Source organism: Sinocyclocheilus anshuiensis, unplaced genomic scaffold (genome assembly GCF_001515605.1).
Source record: "Sinocyclocheilus anshuiensis isolate Anshui unplaced genomic scaffold, SAMN03320099.WGS_v1.1 scaffold321, whole genome shotgun sequence".
NCBI lineage: Eukaryota > Metazoa > Chordata > Actinopteri > Cypriniformes > Cyprinidae > Sinocyclocheilus > Sinocyclocheilus anshuiensis.
Window position 1 is genome coordinate 479,491 of NW_015537948.1, and position 26,697 is coordinate 506,187.

A 26,697-nucleotide genomic window follows, 5' to 3' on the forward strand; every position below is an offset into this window, starting at 1 on the left:
GATCTTCTTTATGCACCAAGAGCTTGTAACACTCCAAAGAGAAAGGAAAAATTTAAATCGCATCATATGACCCCTTTAAGGACAAATCACCGTACTGTAGTTGCCAAATGTGACCCTGGACCACAAAACCGTCTTAAATCGCTGGGGTATATTTGTAGCAATAGCCAAAAATACATTGTATGGGTCAAAATTATTGATTTTTCTTTTATGCCAAAAATTAAGTAAAGATCATGTTCCATGAAGATATTTTGTAAATGTCCTACTGTAAATATACAGCCCTCATGCATCACTTGTTTAATTTCTCTCAATCCAATCATGTCTTTTCTCTGTCTGTAGAATGCAAGCTGTCCTCTCCTCCCCCTCCTCCATTGCCAGGCTCCATCACTTCCTTTCAATTAGCAGTCCTGATGATTACCATTCACCTCCTCCTATCATCCTCTGTCTTTCTTCTCCACCCTCTGCCATTTTTGTACTGCTCTGTCACTTCTTCTCAATTTGCAATCTTGACAGGCAGCTTTATCTGCCCCTCTCTGTCTCTCCTTAAACAATTTACTCTGGGCTATTTACAGATGCATGCTTGTATGCGCTGTCATGAGCAGACACAGGGAGAACGATTGGCTGACCATGTGAACAGGAAGATTGAGAGATAGGATTAGCAGGAATGTGCAAATTTTGTTCAGTTAGCATTTGTGGAAGTTCCAGCTCTCTTCAAAGAATCTGCCTGTGTAATAACAACTTCATTGTCTGGGAATTAGCTTATACAATAAACTGGTTTGAGCAAAAAATGACTCTTCTTTAATTCATGAGATGCAATTTGAAAGAAATTGTACACAACCCACAAGCTGTTGAAATGAAATTTGAATTGGAATGACAGGAAGAGGGATGCAGTGAATTGTAACTCAAACAAATTCAGCAAAATCACAAAGTGCAACACTAAATGTGACCCTGGACCACAAAACCGTCTTAAATCGCTGGGGTATATTTGTAGCAATAGCCAAAAATACATTGTATGGGTCAAAATTATTGGGTCACAAATAATTGAGGAAGACAGTAGAACTATTCAGCATTATAAATGTGTACCACATTGTTTTCAGATAACTTCTGAAATTCTGACATCAAAATGATATATTTTAGGATATGATATATTATTTTACCATGATCTATAAAATGTAAATTAACATATTAAATATATTTAAATATGTCTGAAATAAATATATTTTTTATTATTTGTATAATTTCAAAAATGTATAATTATTATTAATCATAATATTTATAGGTAATTTATGAGTAATTCAAACTGTAAAAGAAATGTAATATTTATAGTAGTTCCAAATTGTTTATTCTACTTCAGATTCCAATTTTAGTTCTGAATCCTGAATTCAATCCAACAGCCACTGGATATCACCACAATATCTGTGAGCAAGGCATTTAATCTCAGGTTGCTCCTGGGGGACTGAACCTGTAATAAATTCATGGCACAGTTTGTGGCAAAACCATTTGAAAGTTATGGAAACAAATATCATCGACATGTTTTCCAAATGTATTATGGTCCTGTTATATTTGTCATGTATTGTTTAGGTGCATTGAGCCTCTAGCTCTTCTTTTTTTTTTTTTTTTTTTTTTTTTTGAGAAAGACTGGTTTTGTGGTCCAGGGTCACAAATAATTGAGGAAGACTGTAGAACTATTCAGCATTATAAATGTGTACCACATTGTTTTCAGATAACTTCTGAAATTCTGACATCAAAATGATATATTTTAGGATATGATATATTATTTTACCATGATCTATAAAATGTAAATTAACATATTAAATATATTTAAATATGTCTGAAATAAATATATTTTTTATTATTTGTATAATTTCAAAAATGTATAATTATTATTAATCATAATATTTATAGGTAATTTATGAGTAATTCAAACTGTAAAAGAAATGTAATATTTATAGTAGTTCCAAATTGTTTATTCTACTTCAGATTCCAATTTTAGTTCTGAATCCTGAATTCAATCCAACAGCCACTGGATATCACCACAATATCTGTGAGCAAGGCATTTAATCTCAGGTTGCTCCTGGGGGACTGAACCTGTAATAAATTCATGGCACAGTTTGTGGCAAAACCATTTGAAAGTTATGGAAACAAATATCATCGACATGTTTTCCAAATGTATTATGGTCCTGTTATATTTGTCATGTATTGTTTAGGTGCATTGAGCCTCTAGCTCTTCTTTTTTTTTTTTTTTTGCTGATTTGGAGAAAAGCCTTCAAAGTTTCTCCTGTAAATATCATCCTACCAGTATTATTATCAGTAGCATCCTACTCAGATAGAATAACAGTTATGCATGTGCTGAGTGAGCTGGTGTCAATCATTTGGCAGCTGCCGTCTCTGTGAGTGCAACAGTATTAGTAGCATTAATGTCAGCACTAAGCAGTAAAACCTGCCTCATCTAGCCTTCTGGCACAGCACCTTCCCTTGTCCTGGCCAGATTAACGGCTGAATGTGCAGTGCAATGCCCAGCGGTGCCTGCTCACCTGCTCAAAGAGGCCTCTGCTTAGCACTGAGCAACCAGCCACTATCGGGGGCATCCAGACGTCACTGTGAAACGGGATTACGCAGCCAAGTGTCACGCATAGAAATACACAAAGACACCAGAGAAACAGACGAAGACTGATTTGCATAATGCAAGCTTGTATCACACTTTTGCATAAGCCACAGAAGTAATGTATTGTTCAAAGGGAGCCTTATTTTTTCCATTCTTAAATGAATTGGCATAAATGAATGTGCTTATTAATGCCGACAGGCAGTCAGAATAAAAATGGAGCTTGCAATTATCACCTTCCTCTGTGCGTCTAAAGAAAATAGAGCCTCTATGTGACTAGATGAGTTTTATATTCTTCAATCTGAATGGCATCATAGGGATAGTTCATGCAAAAAATTTAAAAAACAAAACCGAAAAAAGAGGCAAATTATCTTGAGAAAGTTATACTTGGAACATAAGAGGTTGAGTAAATTTTCATTTATGGGTGAATTATCATTTTATATCACATGCAACATCAAGTGTTATATCTCTGAATAAGCTGTGGTTTTGTGAAGTGGCTCTTCTGATTTTCTGATGTGTTCTCATTGACTAATCCTCATTTCAGACACTTGGAGAACTTAATGACTTAAAAGGACTTAAAGGGATAGTTCACCCAAAACTGAAAATTTATTTACTCACCCTCAGGTTGTTCCAAACCTGTATGAGTTTCTTTCTTCTGCTAAGAAGATATTTTGAAGAAAATGGGTAACCAAACAGTATCTGGTCCCCACTGATATATATATATATATATATAGTTTGTTTGTTTTTCCATGTTATTGAAGTCAGTGGAGACCAGCAACTCAACTGTTTGGTTACCCACATTTTTCAAAATATCTTCTTTTATGGTTTGCAGAAAAAAAGAAATTCATACAGGTTTGGAACAATTTAGAGTGAGTAAATGATGACAGAATTTCCATTTTTAGGTGAACTATCCCTATAAAGACTGGACATAGGCCAATCAAGGCAGATTTCTGGCTTTTTCAAGCATGTCTGTTTGCACAAGACTACTAATATTTACTACTGTTATTTCTTAGGGTATTTTATAGAAGGTAAAATACATAGTTATCTTTACCAGCCTGAGAACACACAGTGTGTATTAAAATAAAAACACGTTATAACATCAAGGTTGCAGCAGGTTAACTGTTTTTGGTCGATCAGGAAATATTTTCTGTTCCTCTGTAATGTAATGTACCCTGAAAAATGTCATAAATATCACTCTCGTGTAAGTATTTTAAATGTCACAGTCATTCAGAATACTATAATTGTCCCAGAAAGTTATGAGGCTAACATTTATTACATATTTAAAGGTTAAGGTTTTCTCATTTACTAAACTTCAAAGGCTTGTGCTTGGAAGGTGTTTGGTTTTCTTGTAAATTCTTTCCCCATGGCTTTGTTGTGTTAGTCACAGATTTTGGAGAGTCGAGACAGCTGAAATAAAGTTGATCTTTGGCCTTTTTCTCAAATCACCACATGTCCTGCTGTGAGGAGTCTTTGCTTATTGTTTTACTGTGTTATCTCTTACCTCAGTACTGGGGAACGATATGTTCAGGAGACAAAATTCATCCATTACTTCAAATCCCAAGACTGAACTTGTCTTGTTTGCATTGCAAACCCAAATAGGAATGGCAAATATGACATCCATAGCCTGTGGTTATTGGTGAATATGGAACACCAGCTGCATTGGAACAGGGGGATTAGATCCGGACCAAAATGCTTACGGCCAAAAGAAATGTGGCTCAGTGAATGTTGTCTTGTTATCAGAGCTTTCCTTGCCTTATTGCTTTCTCTCCTCCTTCTCACTCTCTTACTTTCACTTCTTCTTTTGTGTCTACAGTTCTCTCAGACTTCATCTTTCTGGACGTTTTCACTGATATGATGACATTCTTTTTTCTTTTCTTTTTTTTTTCACAGCAGTCCCAGGGTATCCTCGCTTCTCAGGGAGTCTAGCCCACACCTTTCTACCCATAAGCCATTTGGATCACCATGCCAACAGCGGGGTCCTCTATGGACAGCACCGTTTCTATGATACACAAAAAGGTGGGCAAAATGACAATTCTGGAATTGACAGTTCTGTTTATTTCATAAACCATTATATTTATTGTTAAGTTGCATATTTTATATGCAGCTCTACTTCTCTGTTGTAGTCTCCAAATATATTAGTTCCATAAATTGACCCTCAAGGAAGGCTTAAGTTAGTGTTCATTTAAATGATTAACAGCCCTATCTGATCTGCTTCACAGAGAACTTCTATTTAAGAAGCCTCCCGTCCCAGCCCCCACTCATCTCAGCCAATCACAACATTCAGTCCATGTCAAGGGCAGGATCAGGACAACCCCAGGGCTCATGCAGCAGGGAAAGAGATGCAGAAAGTGGGATGAGCCTACAAAAGGGATTTAAAGAGCCTAGCTTAGACAGAGGTGTGGTTTCAGCTGCAAAAGATAAAGACAGGCATAGTAGTAAACATGATTCTAAAGACCGCCATCACCATCAGCTACCCCATCAACACTCCCATCAACCCCAGCTCCACTCACAACACCCAGCCACTATGGAAGAGATGAACGGCAGGGGACACAAAGCCACTCTGCCTATGGAGTACAAGGAGCACCCACAGAGCATGGGAAAGCCTCTTAGTGCCTGTCTGCTCAATGGGAAGATGCTAAATGGAGACCATGGAACTGGGGCAAAGGGCTCCATGACTACTTACTGTGGGGATGGGGTGGGTAGAGATAATGCAGGGTCCAATAATGTCGAGAACAGACACGTGGGTGGTGGCACTAATGGGCGCTGTGGTAAAGAGGTGATAAGTGGGGAGATGCGGATCAGTGAACAGCCTCCTACAGAATGTCTGGAGCGAGGACAGGCACTGCAGCATTCTTTGCCCTACACAGTGCCTCCTCCGCTGCCCTTGGCTGCTGGAGGGGGGCATCCAAGTGGCTTCCACTGTCTGCAGCTCCATCCTGGCCACCCCCATCATCCACACCAAAACCGCCTCTCACACCATCACCCTGACTTTTTCTGCCCTCCACCGCCAGCCCCTATGGGAAATCCTTCATTACGTGATAAAGGAATCAATAGTGGTGGCTGCAGAGACCCCAAAGTGACTGGAGCCACATTTGTTCCATCTGTTAGCCACCTTGGGGAAAAAAACGGAGTTCCCTTTCAGATGGGCAGCTCTGAGTGCCAGGGGATTGGGGGCGGAGGGAACACTGTCAAGGACAAGGCCATGGAAAAGACTGGCAATGGGGGTCATCATGGTAACTGGCCAAGGAAACAACAGCATCAACCTCCGATCCAGCAACAGCATTCCTACAGAAAAGCTGAAAAAGCCCCTGACTGGATGCACAACCATAACCACCATCATCACCTACAACAACAACAGCAACAGCAGCAAAGCCATTCCCAGCAACACCAGACTGTGCGTTCCCGCAGTGCTGACTGCATCAACAGTATGGAAGCAGACATCTTCAGATCTACACTGACTCAAGAGACAAAGACTGTTCATCCTCTACCCAACCAAGCCAACACCAATTCCCAGCCCTACAGAGACTGCTCACACTCCGGGCCTCCAACCATTCCCTCACCTCTTGCTGGCAAGACCATGACCCAGCACACAGGTGGAGGAGGACACGGAAGCTGCTCTATGCAGCGAGATGGACAGAAGGTTGCCCGCATTCGTCACCAACAGCACAGTAGGGCTGGCCCTGATAACCCTGGCACAGACATGACCCAGGCTAATGGGAACCAGGAGATGAAGCGGAAGATGGAAATGTCTCCTTACGGCTACAACAACAACAATGCGCAGCATCACACACATCAGCAGCCATCAGTGCCACAGTGGGCCATGCAAACTCATCACATCCACTCTGAAGAGAACCAGCACAAAGCTTACATGGAACCTAACAGTGGAGCTGCCAACAACAGACCGCCCACACAACAGCAGCACCAGACTGCAGGAATGGGCCCTCCTCCCCTTCATCCAGCTCCTCCTCAAAACCAGCAGGAGGTCACAAGCTCACAAGGAGAGGATAGTGCCATGAAGAACCTTCTGAAGTACAGCAACCAACAGCCTCTTCTCCTGTCCCAGAAGAGCCCATTTGGAGGGCTTGGGAACCTCAAAACAGGGCCTAATGGCACCAGCTGCTCTTTTCAGGGAGGCAAGCAGACCCTACCCTCCAGGAAAAGCCAAAGCCATGAAAGTGAGCGAGCTGATTGTGGTGGACGTGGCCGAGAGATTGGAGATGCCCCACATGTGGAGGGGGAGGTGCGACAGCCTCCGGTAGGGATTGCAGTTGCTGTGGCAAGACAAAGAGAACCTCCATGCCAAGCATCAGGCAGCCATCCCAGCAGCCGACAGGGGCGGGTGCACTCCACCATGAAAGGTAAGCTTGACCTTTGATCTGTCAGGGCCTTCCTAAACAAACAGGGACACAGAGCAGTTTGTTTATTCATGACCTCTGGAAGACTTCATTGATGAAAAATAAATAGCAGAACCTGCCAAGACCCAAAGAGGAAACAGCTTTTCCTCTTACAGCTGAAAATGCTGGTGCAGGGGGAGAGATAGCACACATGCCACTGTAGAGAAAGGCTGCTCAGCAGATGTTTACATGCTGAGTGCCAAAAACAGTAAGAGTTGCAGATGAGAGAAAATCACTTATGTAAATTTGTTAACCATTTTGTAGGCACTCCACACTCCATGTATCCTTCAGATTCACCAGGAGAGGAGGAGAGGAAAAGGACGAGTGTAGAACACATGGGCCACCGGTGCCTAGAGAGAGAACGAGACATGTATATCAGGTGATTGATCCACCCCTCACACACTTCTTTTTCACTTGTCACACATGTTCAACCCCTGACCTTTCACCTGTCTCCAATCTGGCTGTGCAGGGATAACAAGGAAAGGGTGGAATTTGCCCACATCCATCCCTCTAACAGTTGCCATGGTGACCTCAACTCTCATATCATGGTGCCAGGTGGCACTTCCATGCAGTCGAGCCAATTAGGAGACCCAACTGCACATACACACTCTGCTCACCACTGGATGCCACGCACAGGGAGTCCCTCCCTCTGGATGTCAGGTCACTCCTATGGTCAGTAATGTTGAGTATAGAATGAGTCTTCTGTCTTTTTCTTGTTCCCTTTTTGGTCATTGTGAGGTTCATATGTTGTATTTCTGCTTCTACTAATACATTTATGTTTTAAAATGTATAAACTTTGTTGTATCCTTAAAGTTTGCTTATGTTTTGTAGGTATTGGCCACACAGCTCTGCATCAGAATCTCCCACCTGGGTTTTCTGCAGCTATGCCTGCCCCTCTTCAGCCAGTTGTACCCCTACCCCAGGACCCCTCCACCCAACTGGTGGTTCTTCCCAGTGAGCCTGCCACACACCCAGCTACTCACCTTGGTATACCATGCTGTTTTCTGCCTAGTATTCTCATTTTCTCCCATATCCTCAATTTATATGCCCTGCTGAGCTTGACCCATTTGTCAGATTTAGCATTCATTCTTTTTGTGAAGCACACAGCAGCTCTCATGGGTTTCTACCTGGAGATTTTACTGTCAGGTTGCCAAGCCTGAAAAGCTATGCTCTATTACAGTGATTCCACTCAAGTTTCAAGGATATATGTTCACTTTAAACCAAGTCACTACACGACTCAAACTTGTAACCGACGATCTTGTAGTGTGCACACTTTGAAAACATGCTCTGTCTAGTTGCAGGCATTAGAGAAGATTTTACATTTTCAGACTTGTTTGAAATCTAGTCGACTAGTTTCAAGGAATGAGAGAGCAGCTATGAATGACAGCCTATGAAACTGCTAAGATGAAATAGGAAAACCTGCAAGAGGAGAGCACATAATATGCACACAATTGCACAAACTGTTTCCTGTCAACCACTTGCTCCACCCCCACATGGTCTGGGTCAGGATGCTTTCACCACTCCCCTCAAAGCTATTGCCATATATGCCATATAAGAATACCTCCCAGCCTTATAAGTCTAAACAGGCCCCTGCTCTGCAAACAGGCTGTGAAATGTTAGTTAAAAAGTTAGTTAAGCTGGGTTAATGTTCCAGAGTAAAGGTCCATTATGTGTCAAGTCAAGCACAGGGGTGGGAGAGGAGGGGTCAGGCTGAACATGCACATTAGAAATGCTATGTGAATTTGGAAAAGTAGAAAAACATATTTGACTTGCGGAGGCAGGGGCTGAAGATGTGTCATTGTGGATGTGCACGGCTGGCTTTCTGTTCCTGCCAGGGGAACGGCAGGAGTTTACCCCTGACATGGGAACTGAGAAGTCGCCTAGACTACATGCTGTAGCTTGGGCCCACTGTGGTTTTCAGAGAAGGGGATTTTTCAAGGGAGTGAATGTAGTTTGCCAAATACCAAGCTTCTGATGCTAATATTTATTCTAATGGGAACTTCTTCCATTTGTTCACTTTCATCTTAATCAAATTATTATTATTGAAAGCATGTATCATTCTGTGCTCACATGGCTGCACATTTGGGTTGAAGACTTCTAGTGTGAGAAAAAAATGAAGCAGGAATGTAGTAAGTGTGAGAAAACAAAAGTGGTGAACAGGGAGCAAGACACTGAAAAGAGCGTGGGAGTGCTGGTTGATGGGTCTCTCTCCCGTTCACTCAGTGTAGGCCAGAGTTATTATAGATATAAAAATCTCACTAGGTCTCAACTTATTTTTATTTCACTTTTTTTATTTCAGTTTTGTTTTAGTTAGTTTTAATACTTTGAATGACATTTAATTTTTGATATATATATATATGATGAAGAGGTGTAAATTTCAAAAATGCTAATTCTGTCATCATTCACTCACCCTCATGTTGTTCCAAACCTGTATGACTTTATTTTGTTTGAGGAACATTAAATATATTTTCAAAAATGTCTCTCTTTTTTTTTGTCCATAAAGTTGGAAGTCAATGGTAACCAAAATGGTTTAGTAATCAACATTTTTTTAAACAACATCTTTTTTTGTTCAGCAGAAGATAGAAAGTAATACAAGCTTAGAAAAATATAAGGGTGAGTAAATGATCTCAGACTTTGCTCTTTTTTTTTTTTGATAGAACGCAGTCAGAAGTTGACTAAATTGAATAAATGCACTAAATGTAGTGCATTTTTTTGTTTTCAATCTCTTGCTCAGTTTTACATTTCAAGTAAAAAAAAATCACTGCTAGTTTTTGTCTTTATAGTCTTCCTTAGAGATAATATTCTCAGTGTAGGCTGTATTTGCATAAGATGTGGATAGATGTCTCATGTGTATAAGTATGTCTATGTGTAAGCAGATGCAATGCATATGTTTAATTAGTTCAGGTAAAGGTGATGATCTCTATGTGAGATATATTAACATTCTGTTGCCTAACATGGCCTTCCCCATGATTCCACACAACACTAATACTTCTATTTCTCTCATTAGATGTGATGGAGCAGCCTGGTCTGTGGCCCCCAGTCTACAGGGCCCGAGGGGCCCACTCCCACATGCAACATCCTGCTGTGTATCCTCGCTCACAGTTTCTACGGCAACAAGAGCTTTATGCTCTCCAGCAACACCAGCAGCTGCAGCATCAGCAACACCCCAGCCATCACATGTCACCACCTCCATCACACAGAGCAGCAAACAACATAAACCTGCAGCAGAGAGCCACTGCTGACCACAGCCAGGTACACACAAATGCACAACCCCTCATTTAACCATTGTATAGCAGAGTGTACAACATGCAGTGGTTTAGAAACAGCTGGGCTTTCAAATGAGTGACACCTGATACTGAGGGAGGATGCACTCCTTTGCATGGAACTAGACAGTCGTTTTTGTGTGCAGGGGAGGAAACAACATTTGGAGTCAATAAATCATGAGTTTCATTTAAAAAATCCCCTTATAAAACCACAACTGCTCCCTAGGATCCATAACTTCCTCCAAGGTCCAGTTACATTCTAGACATACACAACCAAATGCAGCCAACAATAGACTGTGGCGAGACTGGGCCAAGCACTACTCCTCTTGATTGCAGGTCTAAATAAATACATCTAAGCAAGTAGGGCCTAAATGAAAACCTGATTCAGCAAAACAGGGGTGCCAAATTGCAATTACGTTGATGTGAAGATTGCATGACCTGGCGGACTTCAGAATATTTTACAGTTTCCTTTCATTAACCAAACTGCCCAGATCTCATTTTGGGTGTTGAATTCTCTTAATGGATTTTCCCTTCTAATTCTTTCAATGCTTAGGTGCAAAAGAAACCAGAAGAGCAGAGCATGGAGCTAGAAGACATTCTGTCTGACCCCAGGACTCCCAAACCTACTAAGTGCTATGTCTACGGCCCATCCAACCGGGCCTCCTCACCTACCAGGGGATCCACTGCCCACTTGTCGCCCTGCTGCCAGTCCCCTTGTATGCGGCCTCATCCTAAAAGCACACCCTCTACTCCTTGCCCCGCCCCAAGTCCAGTAGCTGCTACACACCGCTCACCAGCCATCAGCCCTTCTCCATCACAGTTGTCCAAAACCGTTGAGTCCCAGGAAAAGAGGGTGGAAGGGCAGCCACCACAAGACTATCCTCAATCCATGGAGCCTGGTAAGGAGTTATTCCCCTTTACATATATTAGAAATGCAATGCAATGTTTTTACTTGTTGACTTGTAAAACATTTGTCTGTCTTAGCGTCATGTCAATAGGTGATCTGGAGTTTGTGTGGTTGTTCATTCTAGATTTGTGTCTTTGTCTTGAAGCTAAGGCGCCTGCTTCAAGTCATTGTGTCTCAAAAACACATGAGCCACATGTTGGTTGTTATTCATGCTGAGCCCCTCATGCAGAAACAATCAGGGCTTTTTTTAGACCCTGTAGCTCTGTGTGGGCGGCTATATACGCAAGAACACGATTGACTAAGCTGCTGATAGATGCAGAAGATGGCTGCCAGCTCAGCTCCCCAGCGCCATCACATAAGAAACAATGAAGAAACACCTAGTCCAGACTCACCCCCACATCCCAGCCCACACCCTCTTTATCATCATTAACACCTCACTAACTGTTACAGCGTGCCAGAGGGTACAGCAGTGTCAGAAGCAGAGCCCTGTTTTACCTCAGAATTACCCCCTTAACAGCTGCACTTCTTAAGGTTGAATCAAGATCAAGGCATAGTGTCGGTGTCATGTGGAATGAAATGTGTTTTTGTTCAGTCCTCTGGTGCAAAGCTTATTAAACATATCATGCTTATAAGGTTGTCAAAAATAAGACACTTTTTTTTTTGCTGATATTTTTTAAATGCTGCACAACTGAGCTTTGTTTATGTTCCCGGTCACAGATTTGCCACCTGGATATACCTATCCAGAAATCAACATGGGATATAGGAATGGCCCCACCACTCAAGAAGTACAGCTAGCAGAGCCTGCTGAGCTGGAGGCTGTTCAGACTGAACCTGTTACACACTCTCCTCCAGCTCTCTCCAGCTTGCGAGAGGGCCTAGAATGTCATGCAATGGTGAGGCCACTCCAAGGACCACAAGAGCCAACAATGGAAGTTGATGCCACTAGCCTGGTCGAGGAACAGCCCGAGGGTGTGTTTGTGCAAGGAGAGGATGCCAAGACAGTCATGGCCAAGGGCTGCTGTGAACCCATAGAAGCTAATCAGGAAAAGGAGCACGCAGAGATAATTTGCACACCTGCTGAAGTTTCAGGCTGTGAAGTAGGACATGTACCTACCCTATACTCTAAAGAAGTAATCCATCAAGAAGAACCAATTGTTACCTTCGAGGAAGAAGTGGGTGAAGATATACCTCATCAAGAGACCGAAGACACTGACACACTGAAGGATCAGAGACTTCCACAATCATGTGTCTCTGATTGTTCACTCAGCCAGCTGCCAAACTCCACCACCCAAGCAGAGCTTGCTGAGGAACATCAAGAGAAAAACTGTTTGAAGATTCCATCTCCAAATACTAATACCTGCTCCCAGAGTCTCACAACAAGTTACTGGAGTTTGGAGCTCCTGATTGCAGCAGCCTTCTGTGGGGACTGTCCTCCTCCCTCTCCACCTTCCCCTTACCAGTCCCAGAGATGTTGTGGCCTACTCAACTCCACCTATCATGGCATGGAATTGCTGAGTGAGCTGGCTGATCTGGAACTGCAACGGAATCACCAAAGTTGTGGTACAACTCAAGGTACGTTTTTGAAAAATTTGCAGTGTCAAAAAAGGCTACATTTGTTGAAAAATCTAATTTTACTCATCCAGGGCATTGGTTTTGCTTCAGGACCCAGATTTTCAATGAAAAATCTCTTGTGTTTCCCTTTCTTGTAAAGACTATATATCTGTGTTGGTTTACATCTGTTCTTTTCTCCCGCTGTTAAGCTTTCTGCAAATGGTGGTTTGTTTGTCACTAAAGCAGTTGGTGTTTTGACTCCAAAGCATTGTCTAAGCTAATTAGCTATTTAACCTCTTTGTTAAAGCTTCCCTCATATTATATATATATTTTTTTATTAATGCAAGAGGATGTATAGTTGTTAGAGCTAGTTTTAACTATTTAAGATTTAAATAGTTAAACAATCTGCATCTGTTTTTTATGAATAACAATCTGATATTTGTAAATCAAGACATAAATTAGCCCTTCATTTCAGCCTTTCCTACAATTACTGTTTCCTGCTACCAGATAAATAGCTAATTCATCTTATTTTGTATGGTAGATACATACAAAATTCTTGTTGTGTTTCTTTTTTCTTCATCAAAGGAGAAGATCAATGGATTTTTGACCTGCAGAGTCTTGCTACTTTGGCGGCAGCTCGTGCCCTCGAATTGGGCTCACAGGAGAGCAGTACCACAGATGCTGGGAAGCAGTTTCCTGCACGAAGAACTCTCAATTTGCGCAGAAAATGCAGTTGGACGCCTCGCCATGAGCCGGTAACACATCCTTGTTTTGTTTTTTTTCTCATATAAATTTTCCTTGTGCAGTTCATATATATATTATTAAAGATAAGCAAACACTTGAATACATGAACATTTACTCAGTTATATATATATATATAACAACAGAATATAATAAATATGTTAATTGCATCCTACTTTTTTTTATGCCTTTTATTTAGATAGGACAGTAGGTTGACAGGAAGCGAAGTGGGTGAAAGAGAGGGGGGTGGGGTCGGGAAAGGTCCACGAGTCGGGACTCGAACTCGGGACGCCCGAAGCACAATGGCGCTGTATATCGGTGTGCTTCCCACGAGGCCATCGGCACGTGAGTGAGAGGGAGGGGGGTGGGGTCGGGAAAGGTCCGCGAGCCGGGAATCGAACTCGGGACGCCTGAAGCGCAATGGCGCTACATGTCGGCGCACTGCCCACGAGGCCATCTGCACCGACAATTGCATCCTACTTTAATGGCATCCTATCTCTTGAAGTTCTTTAGTCAAGGAATGTAGCAAACTAAAAGTAGTGGATAACAGAACAGTATTAACTCAGAAGTCTGTCCTGAGGTCATCCAAGACTGGAGCAACTAAGGGAAGGGTTGTTTGATTTGGTTGCTCCAGGTTTGCCCAGTGAAAGGTACCATGGACAGTATGGATGGACAGGAGTTGGCGATGCGGGTGAGGCTAGCGGAGCTACAACAGCTTTACAAAGAGAAGCAGAAAGAGCTGGCCAAACTCCAGAGGAAACATGATCATCAGTAAGCACTATCCACCATCACAAAACACTGTCTGAACACACAAGCGCTCATAGTCAAAATGTTGTCTTCCTCGAAAGGTGAAGTGTGTAATTATTATTTTTTTTATCTTAACTTGCTTTCTCCTACCTTAGATTACATGCAGATTAACCTCTATACAGTAAAACCATATTCATACCTCTAGCACTGTACTGCTCGGTTGCTAGTAGGCGTTCCTAGTTACGGTTGCCCTAGTAACGATTATGAATGTCAGTACCCCTAAGATGTCATTCTATGCTAAAAAATATTCACCTGTCTGAAATGTTACAATTATTTTTGCAACTACGTTTTGTGACACTAGTAGCACAGAAAGTACACACTTCATAATGTTTAGCAAAAGGTAACCATGTTTTTCTTTAGGAAAGAGGAGACTCCTCGCAGCCCAGCACGTCGAGGCCCTGGTAGACCACGCAAACGAAAATCAGTCCCTGGTCTTGGCTCCGGGGCCCTTAATGAACCCCAGAAAAAAGTAAAGTAAGTATCTCCTGTTCCCCTGTCCTCTTAGCTGGCATTTCACACACAAACACACACACACACACACACAGCAGATAAGCCTCCCATATCACCACAACCCAGCAGACGACTCCACAAACCATAAACAGGAAACAGGAGAACTCATCTGACCTCAGTGAGGAAGTCCAGTTACACTTTATCTTTCCTAATCAGTACTGGGCCTGAATTGCATTACATGCATTTGGCAGAGCAAAGCTGTTGGCTGTGTCTTCATATCTCCTTGCAAAGATTCCACTCTGTGTATCCTAATGTCAGTATCCTAAGTCTGTGTACATACACTGTGTGTGTGCTTGTCAATAAACTTGTTCCGTGTCTGCCAATCGCTGATGTGAGTGGCATGACTATCCTGCAGCAGCCAGGGGGGATTCAACAGGCTGTGGATGTAATTAGAGCGCTGTGAATTCTCCTCTAATCTATTTTATTGCCAGGAATGTGACACATTCCTGTCGTTTAGCACTTGGGTCAGTGCAGGCCAGGAGAAGAGGTCACGTTGACACATGCATTCTTACACTGCAATTAATTAGTGTGTGAGTGTGCTGTTGTGGAGGACAGCTGCCTGTGTAGACCGTAGAAAAAAGGCAGTTCGCTAGATTTGGGAACATAGCACATATAATGACTGTAGTTAGGATGAGTGATTGCACTGTTCCTCGATGCCTGCTGGTATATAGAGGATCTGTCAATGTTTACATCTCTCTCCAGAGCTTTGAGGATTGTTATTGACACTCCAAACACCCCCTAAAACCTCCTTCTATCTCTCTTTCTCATTGTGTTCCCGGCCTCCCCACTGTCATGTCACCTCCTTTCTGTTTCCGCCCGCCTGCCTCTGCCCTCGTGTCAACCAGCCGCCACAATGTGATTCCATATGACAGTGACACCCAGACGCACGGGCAGGCAGCCAGGGCCCCTCACCAAGGGCAGTGTGTTTGTGTGTCTACTGTATATAAAGGAGGGCAGTGTGTCTAGTAGCATTTAACAGGCTAGCAGCCAGATCTTCATTGTGTAGAACAGGGGTATATTTCCTTCCCAGTGGAGGTCCGGACAAAATATATACTGTATATATAAGAGTGGTTACACATTTCCATCTGGGCAACAGTAATGCTTTGTAAAAGGAGAAAAAAAAAGTCAAAAATAGTCAGGATAGTGGGTCCTCGGAGCCAAAGGCCTTTTTTAAAATAAATAAATAAAAATCATTAATTGAGTCCAAATAGATATAAATATTAAAAATTTTTATTATTATTTTTATTAAAAATATTATTATTTTTTACATTTAGATGCATATGTAAGGCAGAAGGCCATGTGACAGAAAAAAATACTGTACAGGGGTTCAGAGTTTTCCTCTTGAAGTCTGGACCATTTTTATATTTTGCTTAAAACAAACATAATCAAAACGCTCTCATCATGAGCAGTAAACAAAGTTAAGTAGTAAATTCGAAGTTTATGTTGTCTTTCCTTGCCATCTACAAATAATTTTCCCAATTTTAACAATTATTGTTTATTTTAAAATGCTCTCATCATACTGATTCATAATGCTAAATGTAGATGAAAAACAAGTCCTGTCACAAATCTGGTTTGAACGGTCAGTCATATATGTATGATAGGTAAAAAATAACTATATTTGCAGCATTGTTGTTTTCTGCAGTGTTTTAGCAAAAGTATCAATCTATTTTGCTGCTTACCGTGTTTCTGCTTCTGTTTTTAAAGTAACTGCATCATCCATAGCTCTTAAAGGGATAGTTCACCCAAAAATGAAAATTTGATGTTTATCTGCTTACCCCCAGGGCATCCAAGATGTAGGTGACTTTGTTTCTTCAGTAGAACACATATGATGATTTTTAACTTTAACCGTTGCAGTCTATCAGTCGTATAATGCATGGCAATGGTAACAAAATCTATGAGAGTAAAAAAAACATGCACAGACAAATCCAAATTAAACCCTGCGGCTCGTGACGACACATTGATGTCCTAAGACACGAAACGATCGGTTTGTGCCAGAAACCGAACAGTATTTATATCATTTTTTACCTCTAATACACCACTATGTCCAACTGTCTTTGAGCGCGCGCAGGCATCCGGTGCGTGAGGTGTGTACGCGCTCTGGCGTAGTTTATGCAAGCGCCGGAAGTGATCTCTCGCGCGTATACGTCACTCATTGTTTACACAGTGCACAGTCATTGTAGGTATGACAGCTAATCAAAATGGTACTTGCGCTTATCCGGATTGTTCAAACCAACTTAAAACTAAAAGATTACGTTCTCTCACGCGAACTCATTCAGGAGTGGTGACTTTCCACATATTCCCAACTTCTGAGCCTGCTCGCCTGAAGTTATGGTTGATTGCTCTTCGGCTGGATATCAACACACCCATTAACGTAAACTAACGGTTAAAGTTAAAAATCATCATATGTGTTCTACTGAAGAAACAAAGTCACCTACATCTTGGATGCCCTGGGGGTAAGCAGATAAACATCAAATTTTCATTTTTGGATGAACTATCCCTTTAATTGTACTTTAGAAGCAACGCATAGGAAGGGCTTGAATGAAGCCCGTTTGGCTTTAGATAAAATATTACAAATATTCGAGAATATAATGCCGAAAGATCATTAGAATAAATGACACTGAGCGCTTGTTGTGTGAACCACTCCATTGTTTTGAAGGTGGCTGATGTAGATATGTCACTGTCCACAGAATTTTCCAGTAGTTTACAGGTTTATTAGGATTGGAAATTGAAAACCTTTTTGTTGTTGTTTTTTGTTTGTTTGTTAACAATGATTCACTTTTACAACAGACTCATTGGAAATACTTGTATCTACCTAAAGTTTTGCAAAACTACAAAAATTTGAGTATTTATACATACAGTTCACTAAGTTTCTAGCTGAAATGAACGCTAGAGTCCTGTGAAACAAGTCACGATAAAAGAGCTCCAAGACTTAAAGACAGAAGTATGTTAAACTGGCATGATTTCCTCAGCAAATGCATATTTATGTCACATTTGAAATAAATCACTGGACATTTCAGTACCACAATATGTACAACCAATGTAATAATTCACGTTTCAGATAAAACTGAACATACTTTTAGCACCACTCACAGAATAATTCAATTTTAAAGTGTCAAGTTACATGCAAAAAGCAAAGTAGTATCATTTAGCAGGAATGTCACCACTGGCACAAAATAACAAATTCTAAACTGAGGGCAAAGAACAGATTTAGCGAGTAACTTCCCCACCTAAGCTTGTTTGTTTATGGTGCATAATCTTTCTGACAACTGTAGGTGAATTTATTTATAAATCGAATTCAGATGGTACATTAAGTGGAATAAGGTTTGGGACCAGAATCCGTAAATTCTTAATTGTGCTTTTTTGGTTTGTTGTATGATATATGTTGTTGTTACTGCTGCTGTTGGACTCATGTGTAACACAGTGCAACACTGCACTGCATAATGAGAAGCTATTAACAGACTGGTTCACACGTTCAGTGTTTTCTCTAGTGCAGGTGACTGCACTGAGGCATTGTCACTTGCTGCTTTCCATTTAGCCTCTTGTGATTGAGGGCAGTGGGTCAGTAGGTAATAACACTAGCTCACATCCTATGTGTATGTGTGTGCGTTTGTGTCTGACACTGTATCTGTGCTTAAAATTCCTTGCAGTGATGTTTAATGTGTGCGCGTGTGTGTGTTTGAGAGAGCTCTGTTTAATTAGCCGCGAGAGCATGCACCAGAGGGAGGGGCCATGTCACGTTGTGTTTGTCAGTTCGTCTACCTCACGGGGAAAGAACACACACTCCATTGCGCCCTCTGTCCCGTTGCCTGTCAATCACACACACAAACAGCAACATATACACATTCTGTTCTTGTGTGCACATATACACACTGATAGGCTATTTGAGTGTCAATAGACACAGATGCATTCCCAGCACAAAACACAACCAGTCTGATTCTATCCTGCAGGATAAATCACAAGAGATTTCTTTAATATCCCAGGACAGTAATGAGTTTAAATGGAGATCAAACAGAGACATTGACTTCTCCTATGAAAAGACCCCAGTAATCTCACAAGTTTCATAGATCTCAGTGACGTCCCAAACTGAGTTCAGATTTACCAAGAAGTCCAGCATCAGAGATCTCAACATGAACTCAATCACTTCTCATCAAATTATCTAGAGATAGAATGATTTCAGTTGTTTACCACATTGATTTTAAAGATTTATACTCTTATGCCTTGTCCTAATATATTCAGAGTTTCAATCCCTGTTGAAAAAACCAGCATATGCTGGTTAGGTATGTTTTGAGTTTTTTCAACAGGGTTGACAAGCAATTTTTTGTCTATACATGCAAGATTTTGCACCAATGAGCAACGTTACCCAGCGACATGCTGCAGAAATAAAAACCAAGCAATCAGCACAACTTCCTGTTGTGGCTGATTAGATCAGCTGAAATGTACCTAAATTTGACTATGGCATGACTTGACGCAGATTTAAAGCCTGTTCACACCGAGGACAACAACTATAATGATTACTTTAATATTCAATCTAATTCTATGAGAATAGGCAAGTCCACACCACAACTGTATAACAATAGTGGCATGGAGGAACATTATCAGAATGTTTTGGAAACACTTTCAGGACTATTTTTTCCAGCTGCTAAATGATAAAAACATTGACAGCCAATCAGAATTTAAAGAGCTCCAACATTTAAAGTCGCTGACATCATAACTGCAGCAGGCACTTATAACAAACAGGGGTGCGTTTCCCAAAAGCAACTATGGTTGCAAGTTCCGTTGTTACCAATAGAGTTCAATGGAACTTACGACCATAGTTAGCTAACGATGCTTTTGTGAAACGCACCCCAGAACATTATTGTTTATTGGTGTGGATGCTAATATAGTTATCGTTTATGTTATCTTTACTGTTATCGTTCTTGGTGTAAGACAAAGTTGATACTTAAATGAAACACAACCAAGATCTCCTTTGTGTCTCCTGAGCTTTGAAAGGGCAATCTCAGAGCAAAACAGCATGTTCCCCTGGGATTATGTAAGCAGAAGCACATTACAGCAAACAAAATCTCAATTAGGTTTCCACAAAGACAGCCTCTCTAGAGATGTCTAACAGCGATTAAACAGCTCGCGTGACTGATGGCACAGTAGTGCTTAGCTCTTTGCTGGAGGATGGAAGGTAATCTTTTGTCTGTGTGCTGTTGGTCTAGCGTTCATTCGGTCTGTCGGGCAGGTTTCCAGGGAAATTCAAGGGCATTCTCTCCCAGCCTGCATTCAGAGCCGAGGGGGACACGCTGCCTCACTGATATGGAAATACAACTGTGAGGGCTCTGATATTCACCAAGAACAATAGCGTCAAACATGCAGTGCCCTCAAACGTCTCGCTCTGTCTTTTCAAAACTGCCCTCGAACAGTGGCGGGATGGCTGTCTGATCGCAGTTCCTCCAGCGTGAGGTGTGGAGACCATGCTTTTTAGTTCACTCTTTCTATACTCATCAGAGGAAGAGCAGGTGGTGATTTGAGCCCACTGAGGCAGTTCAGCCTCATTCATTCTCTGATCTGTCTTTCTTGCTTCCCCTTTTCATACCGACACTGCCTGAGCTGTGTTTCGATCATGAATGACTTACTGATTTTGAATGAGTATTTTAAGTGAACAAATCACTTCTGTTCTAGCTTTTTTTATTCACTGAAGTCTCTCCTTTGAAGCACCTGATTTCAAGACTGATAATTGCACATGCTAAAAGCATTATAGTGCAGTTTTTGAAGGAGGATTTCCCCACCCAGATCCAGTCCGTATCCAGTCCAGATGGTGGATCAGCACCTATAGACGACGTCTACAGCCCTGAATGTCAGCGGAGACCATGTCAACTAGACGAACCCTAGAGACAGATCCCTTGTGAAGACCTCATCGGCCATTAGCACAAGACCACGAGAACCAGACGAGTCTTCTGCTCAATCTGATGTACGTTGCAGTTAAACCACACGATGCTGGTTTCGTCTGGCCTGAAGAGAACTGGCCCCCCGACTGAGCCTGGTTTCTCCCAAGGATTTTGTCTCAATTTCTGTCACCGATGGAGTTTTGGTTCCTTGCCACTGTCGCCTTTGGCTTGCTTAGTTGGGGACACTTAATTTCTGGCAACATTGTTGACTTGACTGCACAGACACTATTAGAAGAGAACTGAACAGAGCTGGATGATGAAATCACTGAATCAACAATGAACCGACTTTAAACTGATAAACTGACTGTTTTCTATTGTCCTCTTGCATTATCAGCATACGATTTTCCTGTTTAACACTTTAAAGCTGCTTTGACACAATCTGTATTGTATAAAGCACTATATAAATAAAGGTGACTTGACTTAACAATCATCACTAAATGAGACAGTGTTTTAAATCTGAACGATGGAGCAGTGCTGAACAAATTGGGACATTTTTGTGATAAGTTTGTTGCAATTTGTGTTATAATTTCTTTTTACTAAATTTTACTAAAGGACAGTAAGAATTGATTTTGTTGCAAACGACTTTTTAACAAATCTGTTGAGTGAATGATTTAATGACTCACAAAACACAAAAAGACAAACAGCGATGATGATGTAAAGAATCTGAATGAACAGATTCTGGGATGAATCAAAATATCCACCACTTCTGAGCTGCACTGACTGTAACAGCCACTGTTGATCTTTGATTGACAGATTGGTGGGGGCGGGGCTAAGTCCACTAGCAGAGGAGCAACGGGGAGGTGGAGAATCGCAGAAGAAGAAGACAAAATTGTCCAATCGAGGATTTAGCCGTCTCAGCTCTACACAGGTCAGTATCCACAAATGAATCCTTTTGTCTCTTGCTCCCATCAGCCAATCATCAATTATTTATTTATTAATCAGCTCATGCTTTTTTATTAACCCTTTGCTAAGCTTCACCGCCATTGGTTACTATTGCTCTTACAGGATTGATTTGGATATGCAAACTAGCTAGATTTTGGGGGTATAGCAAAGGATAGCCCAGAATAAGTCTTAATGTTGGTCAAATCCCCTCAGTACATCTATTCCTATTGTTCTTTATTAGATGAAGTCACAGTGTTATCGGAAAAACAGCTCCCTTGATCAACAAATAACTCCGCTCAAGCAGAAGGTCCCAGGTGGAAGACATACATCTGGAGCTGCGTCAAGAGACCCAGAGTTTTCCTCAGCATCTAAGAGCCTGTACTCTGGCCACAGTAACTCCAAAAGAGATTCCACACAGCTCAACACAGCCAATGAGTCTGAGAGCCTTAGTGATACAGGTAAAACCTTCTTCTATTTTCTATAATGGCATTGTGTCATATCATCTGTCATGTGGCTTTAACAGACAAAACTAAGATATTGTACTGTAACAGTAAAGAACAAAATATGACTTACCCAAAACAACAAGATAACCTAATAGTCAACCTAAATACATTAATCTTTACAAACAAAACAATTTTTGTAGGTAAAATCAGGAAGAAATTGCTCCTTACGCTAACAATAGCAGGTTACCTCTTTTTACAGTGTAGTCTTCCGGGTACTTGTATAGTCAGAATAACCAAAATGCACAATTCTAGTACTGAAATTCTAAACTTTCTGACTAAATGATGGAGCCTAACTTTCACTAACTTCATCATGTCCTTGCGATGCAATCAATGGCAGTTTTATCTGATGTACTTGTGTATGCATGGAATTATTTCCAGCCACGAGTGGGGATAGCGGGACACAGGAGTGCTGGAAGAGGCACAACTCAGTGGCAGTTAAAAAGGAAAGGAAGAAAAGTCCTGGATCAGCAGCTTGTTTGCAGGAGCCAGGGGCCAGGATCCTGCAGGGCAGGGGACAGGAAGTGGATGAGGACGGGGAGACATCCCCCCCTGAGAGCGAGTCCTCTGAGCAAGGTGAGAGTCAGCCAGTTTGTGTCATCTGGGGAAAGTAAGAAAAGCTAGTGAATCTTTCAAATGTGTCACAATTATTCGATACTCTGAGTCTGTGTGTCGCCACCTGTCTTGGTCTCTGTGCCTCTTCTCTCTGACACAAATGCAGTTGATTTCTTAAATATTTCTTAAATGAATGCTTGTGCCCCTAGCAGCACTGAGAAAAGTTGTTAGTAAGCGAGAGAGCAGTGTGCGTGTAATGGAAAAACATTTATGTGTGTTAGGGGTCGTTCACACAGAAACATGTAAAAACGCAAGATGCATGGCTCAGGAAATATTTTTAAAAACTGACAGGGCAGAATGACTCCTCTGCCGTATTGCCACCAAATAAAACAGTTGCCATGACAACTTGCTACTGTAAACAAAAGCTTACAACGCTTGCCCCACCTCTGGGGTCTTCTGATTGGACCAGACACTGATGAGCTGCGCTGTGTGTAAAAGTTGAAATTCTTTTAACTGTGTCTTAAAAATGTGCCACTCATGTGCGAGATGCTGCAAAAGACACAAGAAGAAAAACTTGTTCTGTGTGAACGGCTCCGTAGACTAGTGTAACCAGACTTTTGGTCAGGTCTACTTTATTTGGTTCACTTAGACAGGAAGAGATTATCTGACCAACATGTAATGCAACCAAATAAATCTGTTTTTGCAAAATTTGTTTTTACATGTCATTTAGGGATGGGTTTATCTGAAAAAAAAACACATACCACAGTAATAGACTGGCATGGAAAAAAATATGCAAATTTAGATTAGCAGAAAGTTTGAGGTAAATGCAAGAAAATGTGTGCAGTATTTGTGATAAGATTTTGTGTCAGTCCAAAAGTTTTAAATATCAATTACTTCACTGCTGGAAAACAAAAAAGTAATATGAAGTTGTTTCCATGGCTGTCTAGTTTACTTGCTACTTCAGAAACCTCCTGAAAACAACACTATAACTCATTGTTTCATAAGGCATACAACTGTTTGCACTGTAAAACATTACCAAATTAGATCAAGATGTAGTTGTAAAGAAGTATTTCTTTTAGTGATTCCAACATATTATGTTTGGATATTTATATTATAGTCAGATGTGAAAAGCCATACTGAAATACCATTTTCATGATACAGAGGAAGATGAAGACGAAGGCAGTTATGGCAGTGAGGAAGGCCAAGACATCAAAGCACCGACGTTCAGGGATCTGCCATTCAGTCCGGCCATTACAGGCCCCTCCACTTTCTCTGTTGTGAAACTGGAAGCCAATCAGAAGGCAAAGATTAAGCGGGAACGGCAAGAACTTTATGGTAAAGGCCATCAAAAAGCCCAGTGATTGGCGCACCTCACCTGCGTTTTTTATTTTAACCATTTTTATTTTTGTGAAACCCATTCAGGATCTCAGTTTCGGGCTGTAACAGAAGGAGATGTGAAGGTGAAGCGACGGTCCCCCTGTAGATCCGTCCCCATCACTGTCTCCAAACCTTCAGGTGTCAGAAGGCCACCAGGCAGGCCCAGACTGCAGGACAAACGCTGGCCTGGGATCACAGGAAGGCCGGGTCATTACAGAAAGAGTAGCAGCCATCTCTCATTTCCCAGAAGCAGCAGCAGCGAGAGGCTGAAGAGAGCCACTCGGAAGAGCTCCATGCTGAGAGCCACGGTAAGCAAAGTAAACAGAGCATTGTACGGTTCTTTACAGAGACACAATATTTTTCATAGTTTAGGAAGTTTGAGTGCTTATGCATCTCATTCAAACATGCATAATGCCTTTCTCATTCATTTTTAAAAAATCTACAGACAAATATGTAATAGAGTTGTATATTTGTATACAGAGATATGCATTTAATAACCTCAATAACTTAATAATTAGTGGTTTGAATTACAACAAAATTCAAAGATGGGAAATAAATCTTAGAAACTTCTAGGCTATAATTTTTGCACTAAGCAGAATTGTGATTTTTATTTGCAGTGAATGCTGTGAATTTTAAAGTTTAGCTATAACACCACTTTAAAGTGGGATTGTGATTATATTACTCATTTTGAGTGTTCTAGTTTTACTACTACAATACTACAAGTGGAATTGTCAAGAATTTCTAAAGACATCTTTTAGTTTGCATCAAATAAAGATAAGCGCCATGGCTTTTAATTGATAGGAACCATAGAAAATATATGTAGTTATGTTTACCTAGTTATTTACATTTACATTTAGTCATTTTGCAGAGGATTTTATCCAAAGCGACTTACAATTAGGGAATACATAAAGTGATTCTTCTTAAAGAGGCAAACACACACAGAAAGTGCTCGTAATGCCAAGTTTTAGGCATTTTTTTTAAATAAGTACAAGCTAGGAAGGGAAGGAATAAATAAAGAGAAAGACAAAGTTTTTTTTTTTTTTAGTATAGGATGAAGGCAAGTAGCGTTGAAAGAGATGAGTTTTCAGCTGTCGGTTGAAAATTGTCAGGGATTCAGCATTCCGGATAGAGGTGGGAAGATCATTCCACCAGCCACGAATGGTGAACGAGAATGTTCTGGAAAGTGAATTTGAGCCTCTCTGTGATGGTACCACGAGGCATCGCTCACTAACGGATCTCAGACTTCTGGAGGGGATGTAGATTCGTAGTAGTGAGTGGAAGTAGGCGGGTGCTGAGCCTGTGGCTGTTCTATATGCAAGCATCAATGTCTTGAACTTGATGCGAGCCGTAACCGGTAGCCAGTGCAAGGAGATAAAGAGAAGTGTAACATGGGCTCTTTTGGGCTCGTTGAAGACCAGTCGTGCCGCTGCATTCTGAATAATTTGTAGAGGTTTGATTGTGCTTGATGGAAGTCCAGCCAGAAGAGCATTGCAGTAGTCCAGCCTAGAAATGACAAGGGCCTGGACAAGAAGTTGTGCAGAATGCTCTGTTAAAAAGGGCCTGATCTTTCTGATGTTGTGCAATGCAAACATTCAAGATCGAGCAGTCTTTGCAATGTGGTCTTTGTAGGTCAGGTGGTCATCAAAGATTACACCAAGATTTCTGACCGAAGTTGATGGGGTAATTGTAAAAGCTTGGAGAAGGTGTGAGGGGATTGGTTATAGAGGGCATGTTGTAGGATGGCTGGAGAGGAGAAGTTTTGATACTTCTGCCTCAGTGTGGGGACAGAAAGAGAAGATGGGAGTTTTAGCAGTGGGTGTGGTTGGTTTGAAGTCCTGTGTTTGTGGGGCTGAGAATTGACTACTGATTGTTCTAGTTTTGTCTGTGAAGAATGTGGCGTAATCATCTGCTGCTATAGAAGTGGTGGGAGGTGGTGGAGGGGGACAGAGGAGAGAATTGATGAGAAATGGGTAGGTGAGGGAAGAGAGGAGGATACTATGGAGGAAAGATGGGAGGGGGAAAGGGAGTGTAGGTTTTGTCTAAAAGTAAATGGTATAGGGGTTGGTGGCAGACAGGTAGCAAAATGTAGTGTAAATGTAATGAAGAAATGGTCAGATATATGTAGGGGTTCTACCAAAATTTTGTCTGCAATACAATTGCGTGTGTAAATTAAGTCAAGTTGGTTGCCTGATTTGTGTGGGAGAAATTGTTAGCTAGATCAGCTGGGGTTGCTGAGTCTTGTGGACGAATCCAGGTCTCAATCAAGCCCAAGATGCTGAGTGTGGATTGTAAAGAAAAAGCAGAAATGAAGTCTGCTTTGTTGACAGCTGACTGACAATTCCAGAGACCCACAGAGAAAGAAAGAGGTGCAGTAGAGGATGTAGAGATAGGATGCAGGTTAGCAATTGCGTTGCCGTCTGCGTGTGGCGTTAGAGCATTCTCGAGAGACAACCGGAATGTTTTGGAAACACATGATAGAGGTGGAAAAGAGAGGACAGAAAAGGAGAGTGTGTAAAAGGAAGATACAAATAATACTTAAGTACGTTGCAGGTTTCTTTGCTCAGTGAAGTCACGCAAGTAAAGTCGCAGGTTTTTACACTAGGAGGCTGAATGCTTCTGCTGACGCTTCCGCGTCAAGCCACAGATATCAAATAAATACACAGTCTAAGACACTAAAGTGA

At 41.4% G+C, this 26,697-nt stretch overlaps 1 protein-coding gene across 1 annotated transcript in view; it reads left to right on the forward strand.

Annotated features, from left to right (window-relative positions):
* The window catches only part of LOC107664385 (BAH and coiled-coil domain-containing protein 1-like), a 104,051-nt gene that overhangs the window by 65,875 nt on the left and 11,479 nt on the right, over positions 1 to 26,697 (forward strand). The window contains exons 4-19 of the mRNA XM_016454942.1: positions 4,490 to 4,615; positions 4,819 to 6,957; positions 7,258 to 7,372; positions 7,463 to 7,665; positions 7,825 to 7,980; positions 10,001 to 10,245; positions 10,810 to 11,155; positions 11,881 to 12,735; positions 13,300 to 13,469; positions 14,090 to 14,226; positions 14,623 to 14,736; positions 21,456 to 21,570; positions 21,826 to 22,042; positions 22,466 to 22,660; positions 23,801 to 23,974; positions 24,062 to 24,324. Coding sequence (XP_016310428.1) covers positions 4,490 to 4,615; positions 4,819 to 6,957; positions 7,258 to 7,372; positions 7,463 to 7,665; positions 7,825 to 7,980; positions 10,001 to 10,245; positions 10,810 to 11,155; positions 11,881 to 12,735; positions 13,300 to 13,469; positions 14,090 to 14,226; positions 14,623 to 14,736; positions 21,456 to 21,570; positions 21,826 to 22,042; positions 22,466 to 22,660; positions 23,801 to 23,974; positions 24,062 to 24,324 — 5,570 coding nt within the window. The remainder of the gene's footprint in view (positions 1 to 4,489; positions 4,616 to 4,818; positions 6,958 to 7,257; positions 7,373 to 7,462; positions 7,666 to 7,824; positions 7,981 to 10,000; positions 10,246 to 10,809; positions 11,156 to 11,880; positions 12,736 to 13,299; positions 13,470 to 14,089; positions 14,227 to 14,622; positions 14,737 to 21,455; positions 21,571 to 21,825; positions 22,043 to 22,465; positions 22,661 to 23,800; positions 23,975 to 24,061; positions 24,325 to 26,697) is intronic.